Source organism: Gymnodraco acuticeps, unplaced genomic scaffold (genome assembly GCF_902827175.1).
Source record: "Gymnodraco acuticeps unplaced genomic scaffold, fGymAcu1.1, whole genome shotgun sequence".
Classification (NCBI taxonomy): domain Eukaryota; kingdom Metazoa; phylum Chordata; class Actinopteri; order Perciformes; family Bathydraconidae; genus Gymnodraco; species Gymnodraco acuticeps.
This window is the reverse complement of record NW_022990035.1, coordinates 96,985-106,705: the sequence shown is the minus strand read 5'-3', so window position 1 is coordinate 106,705 and position 9,721 is coordinate 96,985. Positions and strand designations below refer to the sequence as shown.

The 9,721-nt window shown below is 39.4% G+C and overlaps 1 protein-coding gene across 1 annotated transcript; it reads left to right on the top strand.

Annotated features, from left to right (window-relative positions):
- Positions 1-1,725: 1,725 nt before the first annotated feature.
- LOC117545352 (vesicle-associated membrane protein 1-like) lies at positions 1,726-9,016 on the top strand. The gene is made up of 5 exons (XM_034215088.1): positions 1,726-1,736; positions 3,750-3,858; positions 4,062-4,220; positions 7,144-7,195; positions 7,961-9,016. Coding segments are annotated over exons 1-5 (339 nt in total). The 5' UTR covers positions 1,726-1,734; the 3' UTR covers positions 7,978-9,016.
- Positions 9,017-9,721: the final 705 nt, after the last annotated feature.

Sequence of the window (9,721 nt, the reverse complement as noted above, 5' to 3'; positions counted from 1 at the left end):
CTGACTGAACCACTGCCTGAACCACTGACTGAACCACTGCCTGAACCACTGCCTGAACCACTGACTGAACCACTGACTGAACCACTGACTGAACCACTGACTGAACTACTGACTGAACCACTGAACCACTGACTGAACCACTGACTGAACCACTGCCTGAACCACTGACTGAACCACTGACTGAACCACTAACTGAACCACTGACTGAACCACTGACTGAACCACTGCCTGAACCACTGACTGAACCACTAACTGAACCACTGACTGAACCACTGCCTGAACCACTGACTGAACCACTGACTGAACCACTGACTGAACCACTGACTGAACCACTGCCTGAACCACTGACTGAACCACTGACTGAACCACTGACTGAACCACTGACTGAACCGCTGAACCACTGACTGAACCACTGACTGAACCACTGACTGAACCACTGACTGAACCACTGACTGAACCACTGACTGAACCACTGACTGAACCACTGACTGAACCACTGACTGAACCACTAACTGAACCACTGACTGAACCACTGACTGAACCACTGACTGAACCACTGACTGAACCACTGACTGAACCACTGAACCACTGACTGAACCACTGACTGAACCACTGCCTGAACCACTGACTGAACCACTAACTGAACCACTGACTGAACCACTGACTGAACCACTGACTGAACCACTGCCTGAACCACTGCCTGAACCACTGACTGAACCACTGCCTGAACCACTGCCTGAACCACTGACTGAACCACTGACTGAACCACTGACTGAACCACTGACTGAACTACTGACTGAACCACTGAACCACTGACTGAACCACTGACTGAACCACTGCCTGAACCACTGACTGAACCACTAACTGAACCACTGACTGAACCACTGACTGAACCACTGACTGAACCACTGCCTGAACCACTGCCTGAACCGCTGCCTGAACCGCTGACTGAACCGCTGACTGAACCGCTGACTGAACCACTAACTGAACCACTGACTGAACCACTGCCTGAACCACTGACTGAACCACTGACTGAACCACTGACTGAACCACTGACTGAACCACTGCCTGAACCACTGACTGAACCACTGACTGAACCACTGCCGGACACATAGTATAGTTTTGTCGAAAATATCAGAAAAAAATACATAGTATGTCGAAAAAATAAATAAAATACATTATAGTTTGTTGAAAATCGAAAAAGAAGACATACATTTAAAAAATACTTAGTATAGTATGTCGAAAATATCAGAAAAAACGACACAGTAAAGTATGCTGAAAAACAAAAATTACATAGTATATTATTTTTGACATAAGATACTGTGCCTTTTTAAAAATATTTTCGACATACTACACCATGCCTTTTTTTTCGACATACTATAATGTAGTTTTTTCTGATATTATCGACAAATTACAAAATGTTGCAAATGTTTAAGATACTTTTCAATGTGTTTTTACTGCATATTTACAAACATACTACACTACACTATACAGTGTGTATTTTTTACAGGTGAACTTCACCTTCACCTTATTTGTGCAGCTTCTTTAATTCTAGTATTTTTATTTTGAAAGAAAAGTGAATTAGAATATCGGGGCAAGAGAAGACTGGACTCAACCACCATTTACATTCAATTGGTCTCTCTCTCTCTCTCTCTCTCTCTCTCTCTTTATCTCCCTCCCCCTCCTCACCCCTCTCTCTCGGACTCAGATTATCTCCATCATCCTGCCGCTGAGATGTGAGTAACATATTTCATTTCGTTTTTATATAATATGCGAAATATCTGTTTACTTTTTCACATTACGAAGTGGTCAAACGGCTGAAAGCATTTTGTTACATTCCGCTCAATGCAGTTAAGCAACTTTTCTTTCATTTTAATGTGTGTTTCCGAGATGTTGACCTTTGGTTTAATATCGTGTTTGTTGCTTTAATACAACTCGGTACTGTGGAAAAACTGGGAGGCGACGAAGTATCACAATGATTCACCTGCAAAACTATCATTACTGCGAAAGTGCGTTTCTACTCTTCACACCATCAAACCAATATTCAGCTGAGCATAAACAAGAACTGAATGAAATGTGTCGCTTAAAATGACCAGTAGTTGTTTTTCGAAAAAGCAAAACATATGATAAAGATTGTTTTATTGTATTTGTTCAGTGTTGTGGGGGAGGAGGGGGAGGTATTATTGCGTGCACTAATCTTTCTCCATTTTGCTCCTGAGAGGAGAGCAGAGAGAGGGACCTGCTATGTGTGTCACCATCAAATGAAACCACCTGCTGTGTGTGTGCTGTGTGTAAAACAGCTTTACATATTGTTCGGATTGCATTCTTTCTTACACTCTCTTGTACTTTAATTATATGCAGGGATGCTAACGTTTGATGAGTCATGTTTACTATTTTGAATTCATGTTTTAAAATGAATTGTCTAAGGACAGTTCTGTTGCCTTATAAGGTGCTGACTGGTTAAAAAGGAAAGACAGTGGAGTATGAACTCAAATCGTGTACTTAACTTTAAAAAACAAACACAGCAATACCTTTTGAAAATACAAGTAAAAAGTCCTTCCTTCACTATTTTACTCGTAGAAACCCAGCAGTAGGATTACTCATTGTGCATATCTACCCATTTCAGAATATTTATTAAGCGTATAACTGGATTCAAATATTGTATGCACCAATGCATTAATCTGTTTTTATAATCTGGCTTTTATTCTTTTATTACCTCACACAGATTAATAGAACTGTCATCAAAACTGTCTTGGTGCAGAGATGTTGCCATTTTCTCAGATCTACTCTCTCTTTGGTTTCTGTAAACACATCACAGACTCAAACATCAGATGTTATCTGTTGATGTTAATACATTTGTGGCTGAGTTTCAAAGTTGTGATTTTTTGTTTGCTACCACATCTCTGCAGCCATGAAAAGCAACCCTATAACTTTGTAATACAAAATATCCCATCCTCCTCCACAATAACACAACGTTTAATTTATAAACATTCAAATGCACTTTTAGACATTTCAATACACTTATGAGTTTTTCTGCCAAAGCCTGAACCTCTCCGACTGCCAATGGGGACTGCTATGATTAAACTACTTTTACACTATGTTTTATAACTTAATATGTCCTGTAATTGTCACTTTTGGCAGTATAACACCAAATAAAACATCTCTAAATTAAAAGACTAAAAGTGATGAAGATTCATTATAGTGGTCCAACATTATGTCAATTGAATGGAAATAATAGGAACTTCTTTGATAATCAATTGATGGTTCAAGTCATTTTTCATACAAAATGGCCGAAAATGTTGTTTGTAGCCCTTAAAATATTGGAAATTCCTGCTTTTCTTAGTTTTACATCATATTAAAGGGAATATATTTAGGTTTGAGACTGACAAAACAAGACATTTAAAGACATCACCAATAGAATAAAAAAATCTGTCATTTTAACATACATACTATTGGTTTAGAACATAATCAGCATAATAATTGATAATGTTTCAGGCCATTCAGGTGAAGAATGACTTTTACTGTTACTGAAAGGTTTCTGTGACGAGTCACACTCGTTCCTCTCAAATCAAATCAAATCAAATCACGTTTTATTTATATAGCACATTTATAAACTATTTTTGGTCGAGCCAAGGTGCTGTACATATAATAAAAATAGCCTACAGTAGAGACACTTTACAAATACAACAGCACAGATTGTTCAGAATATCAGTATGAGATAGCAGTCTGTCTCACCTCTCGCTCTGCAGGACGACTCCAGAAGGTGCCGGTGCAGACGGTGAGGGGGGCCCCGCGGCTCCGGCCCCCAACCTCACCAGCAACAGACGACTGCAGCAGACACAGGCACAAGTGGACGAGGTGAGGAAACCGCCCAAAGACGAGGAGTCACATTTGTATGGAATAATCTCAATGGAAACAAATGGTTAACTTGAGGCTTTTTTGGAATACTTTAGCACAAAATCAAATCAAAAGGCTTTCAAAATGACCAATGAATGAAGATATAACACCAAATTGATCCCAGGAGGGAGGCTGTGATGCTGACAGGTGTTGTTGTCCCTCAGGTGGTGGACATCATGCGTGTGAACGTGGACAAAGTCCTGGAGAGGGACCAGAAGCTGTCGGAGCTGGACGACCGGGCCGACGCCCTGCAGGCCGGAGCCTCGCAGTTCGAGAGCAGCGCCGCCAAACTCAAGAACAAGTACTGGTGGAAAAACTGCAAGGTGGGCATGTGTTGTATCCCATCATGCATTGGCCCTTCTCAGTACTTCATAAGGAGTATTTCTGCACCTTGCTCCTTTTGCTGATCATAAAAAAATGCGAGACGAGACACCACTGGAGATCTAAAAGGCAAAAAATTAAGTATTCACACCATTTTATGCTCCCATAGCTTCAACATATCATTGATTGATGCAAAGGTGGAATAATCAGATCCTTTACTCAAGTACAAATACTACACTACAAGTGAAGTTGTGCACTCAAAGGTGCAATCAGTAGTAATAAATGGCTAGAAAAAGTACAATCAGCAGTAAAATGTTCCCTGTCAGTGTTTTACTATAATACATGATATTGATGGTATACTTTCAATGTGTGTTTACATTTGTGCTCGATTTAACTCCTTAATATACTGTTGGATTTTAATCTACAGCAGTGCATCATATTCTTTACTCTGCTATAGAGTGAAAAGTTACAATATTCCTTCAATATATAGCCTCTGAGAATTTACAATTTATAATACTTGTTGGTCTTCAACACTACATCTCAAAGTGCAAGTACTTCGACTTTGTAATTAATAACTCGATTGAATGTTCTTGGTGACAATCCACCATTGAAACCTATCTAAGGACAAAATTGTGTATTGATATAAACGAAAGCATTCTTTAAAATATGATGATGATGGTAAATTCATCAGCCGAATGGAACGAACCATCCGGTGTGAGATCAGCCGCCATCTTTATCCCTCATTCCCCTCCCTCGTCACATCTCGCTCTCCCCTGCTCATTCATCAATCCGGCCTCGGCTGCCAATCCATTTTTATCTCACTCTGTCCGTCCATCGCTCCGCCTCTGACGGACAGACTGTGCTGGTTCCACATCCACCAATCAGAAGCTGCCGTTTAGAGAGGCAGAGGAGGATTACTGACAGTGACCAGGAAGTCAGAGAGAGAAATCCCAATCTGGATTACAGTGTCAGTGTGGGATTATAGAGCCAGCTGTGATTTGTGATGTAACTCCACCCACCCCCAATACACACTAAAACACACGCTCATGTGTACGTCTTTACAAGTGAGGTCATAAGCATTATAGCCTTTAATATTAACGCCAATGACACCCAGGCCGTGTTCTTTGTGGTGTGTTTGGTGAAGTCTTTGGGGGTGTTGATGATTTGTAACCCTCCTGTTGTCTTCGGGTCAAATCTGACCGATTTACTACTTTCATCAATCATAACTTTTTTGTTTTACATTCGATTGCATTAAGGCTTCATGATATCCTTCACAGTAGACATTTGAACATATAAAATTGCTGATCACCACTTTCATTGAATTTTGGATGATTTAGTCAACTTTGTAACAACCATGGTGTTCCCCCACACACACACACACACACACACACATACTCTAGATGTGTTCCCCCCCTTATGTGCCCAATCCCCCCATGTGAATCACACCTGGCACTCACAAACACACAAACACACACACACACACACAAACACACGCACACACACACAAACACACACACACACACACAATCAATCAATCAATCAATGTTTATTTATATAGCCCAATATCACAAATGTTACATTTGTCTCAGTGGTCTTCACAGTTTGTACAGAATATCAGTATGACAATACTACACCCTCTGTCCTTAGACCCTCTGTCCTTAGACCCTCACATCGTACAAGGAAAACACACACATACTCTAGATGTGTTCCCCCCTTATGTGCCCAATCCCCCCATGTGAATCACATCTGGCACTCACACACACACCACACACACACACACACACACACACACACACACACACACACACACACACACACACACACACACACACACACACTAACACACACACACACCAATTTGACACATTTCCCGCTCTTATGTGCCCATCCCCCCACATGGATCACACCTGGCCCACGCAATACATGTTCAGTGTCTATTCTTTGTAGGCTATATTACTGCAGTTGTTCATGTATACCAGTAGTCTGATACAATGTTTACAGTTTGAAAGGGTGTTCAATGAAATTTGTTGATGATTAATGTTTTTTGTGTTAATGTAATAGCAGTTAAAACAGGACCGGTCAAATTTGACCGCGAACACCAAAGTAGGGGGGGGGGGGGGGGGGGAGAACAAAGACAATAGGAGGGTTAAATGAGTTTTCAACCAATGCCTTTAGAACATAAACACTATATCTTATTATATATGTATCAAATCCTGATATAACTTCTTCCTCTGGGCCATTGTTGTCCAAAACCTAATACAAACACATCAGTAAGCCGTCGTGATGCAGTGGGTGACAGGTTCCTTCGTTACCATTCTACTCAATTCCACACACACCGTCCCAAATACTCACTAGAGCCCCAAATGCAGATTAATCCGCCGCTGGAAATAGTCCCCGGAACAAATCCATTTACTCACTTACTCATCATTTCCTTGTGTTACATTCATTTTCGACTAACATCTGGTTTCTCTATTTTTGCTTTGTTCTCAGTAACCCACAACCCCCCCCCCCCCCCCACACACACACACACACACAGCCACACCCACACATCAAGCCAGTACCAATCTCTCTCCCCTGTCCTCTCCTTGTTCCTGTTAATCTCTCTCCCCCTCCCCCCACTGAGGTGATGTGATTTCCTGTCTGTCACTACTATGTCATCATGTTGATTTATTTATTGAGTACGTAGGTCCATAATGTGTAGCTTTGCCTATTATATTTGAACCAAAATACCCCACACTAAAACACTATCCCGTGTTCGTGGAGAAAAGTTCAAATGGAAACAAATTAAACAACACAGACATTTTTTTGTGTGTCCCCTATGTCCCCTCTAATTTCAAGGCTTTGTTTAGCAGATTTCAAACATAAAAGATATTAAGGTTATTCGTGAATTTATGATGTGACTTTGTTTGTCTCTTTTCCCTCCAGATGATGATCATGATGGCAGTCATTGGTGTAATTTGTTTTGGAGTCGTCTTCTGTAAGTAAATAATCTTCAGTTTCAAATAGCAAACTTTCCTTATTTTTTAAAAGGGTTCTCTTCTTTAAAATATCTGCTACCTCATTTGCAACAGTATTTCTTTCTGGTATAATTCAGTCAGATGTTTCCTGTTACATTTCCTGTCACTCTCCTGTGTTGTGAAAGTGCCCCTGCTCTGACCACCACTTTGATTTGTGACTCAAAACAAGAGTTTCATTAAATTGGCTTTTGATATTCGTGGCACCCTCAGGATGAATAAATCCTCATCATTTAGTTTTACCCTCTGGTCTTTGCTATAGGGTCGACATCATGATTCCTCGAAGGAAAACATTACGTTTATGGGCAGAAATGTACTAATAAATGTAATAATTTTGCACACAATGGATGTCTGAACAGACATTTGCTCAAAGGAACTGTTTTTATGACCCATTACCTTTCAGCTTGTGCAGAATTGTTTTCAGACCAACAGGGATTTAGGCTTGTATTTCTGTTTCAGGGAGACAGAAAATAATTGTTTTAAAGATTTTTACAAGTGTATTTAGAAAAAAATAACATATTATTGACCCTAAAAAAATACAAACGATTGTCATTCAGAATATGAATGATGGCAAATCAAACTACTGAAAATGTTTGATATCAGAAGTGTTTGAAAAAATGTCTACAAAAGAAGTATCAGATGCAGTTTGTCAGTTGTTGTAGAATTGTAATAGTCAAAATCATTCCTAATCGTCCATCCACTCTAACTCCTCTGCTCTCCCTCCTCAGTGTATTTCTTCTACTGAGCAGCTCTTCAGGGATGGACACAGAGTTACAGGACGAGTCTGCACCGACGCCATTGAGCCGAAACCCAGCCTCTCCTCCCGCTCTTCATCCTCCTGCTCTTCATCCTCCTCTTCCTCAGAAAAGCTCCATGCTCGGTCTGTGATGTGCTCCAGTCCAGTGCCTCCTTCTCTTCTTTTCTCTTTTCTTCTACATACATTTCTCCGGAGTGAATGTAATATTCTTGTTTCAGGACAGTTCAATTATGAGTACATTAAAAAACACGATGTTTTTCTTCCTGGTTCTTGTATTATCCTCTCGACAAAATAAAAGGAAGTCATATTTATTTTAGCCAAGGGGTTTAAACACAAAAAAGAAATGTATTTTTAAACTTTACTGCATGTCATAAATCCATTGAACCAGGATTTGTTCATCTGGTACAATATGCCATATATGGCTAAAGCTCTCTGGATTATATTATATGATTTTTTTCTCTCACCTACATAAAGGGATTTACAAAAATGGGTCTCAGAAAGTTCGATAGAACATTTTTACAAGGGACAGGAAGTGTTATGTGACTTTTTCTTCCATTGCTTTGTCACCTGACCATTTATTTTGTTTGCCAGCTGTTTTGTACAGTATTGTTCAGGAAAGCTGCCCTCTTGATGTCAGTATTGGTACTGCTACTGATGTATTTCCGTTTCAAACACAAGAACAATTTGGATATATTTTCCTCATGCGTGTGTCCGTCCAGCCTCAGTTTGAGTTATGTAACAGTTGTGATGCAGCACTTCCTGTTTCTGTTGTCTCGTGAACCTGTTCTGTGTAATTCAGCTGTGGTTCGAATGTTTCTGCTTGAATGCGACTCCTCTGTATATTTCTGAGGCTTTTTATGAATGAAACGGTGAGACTGTAGATATCATAGATGGATTATTTAAAATGTAAAGAGAAATATAGATTACATCTGTGAGTGCTTGAGCTTTCCCACTGCGTTAGCTGATGTTTCTGTACTGCTTAAAAATCAAGATTACATTTGACATTTAAAAAGCAGTTATGTTGATTGACGGGGATCTCAAATAAATTCATATTTCCAAAATAAATGCTATGTTTTTGCCCTGATTTATCCATAAAAGTTTGTCCATGTTTTTTTAATGTTATTGTCTACTGGTGACAAATAGGAATAGCTGATTGATACCAGTATTTGATAAAAGATGCTTTGACTGCACATGAACTCAAAGCAGGTTTTGCAGTATTGTGTTCTACTTGAAAAAGTCTAAATAATTAGACAGTCCAAATCTATACTTGAATCACCCAATCAAGCAGCCATCTAAAACAAATACGATTTGGGTGGTTCAAAACTGGTATAAAGTTAAAATACATTCCAACTATCTTTGAGACAGAACAAGGAACATGGTATTTTTATTAAATATTTAGAAAAAATATTTTGTTCTCTTATTTGTATTCCTACACGGACTTCCGAGTACTAACTGAGAGAACAGTATACTATGAAAAGATTTTGTACTTCTATTATATCCGCATTTTGTCTGAGTGTTGGACATAAACTCCCTACACATTAAAATATAAAAGAAGTAAAAATTGGAAAGATGGGTACATTTGTTAAAGCAGATTATCAGTTAACATTAAATTAATGAAGAAGTCCTACAATGAATTTAACATCAAAAAGGTATATCTGAGATACATTTACAGGAGGGTCCTGTACTTAGAATTGAAGCCAATTTAGTTATCCTTCCCTTACGGAAAGTAAAA

Excerpts from the sequence above, each read along its gene's own strand:
- LOC117545352 (XM_034215088.1), top strand. Across the intron at positions 3,859-4,061 it reads CACAGGCACAAGTGGACGAG|GTGGTGGACATCATGCGTGT; the intron begins GTGAGGAAACCG and ends GTTGTCCCTCAG. Across the intron at positions 4,221-7,143 it reads ACTGGTGGAAAAACTGCAAG|ATGATGATCATGATGGCAGT; the intron begins GTGGGCATGTGT and ends TTTTCCCTCCAG.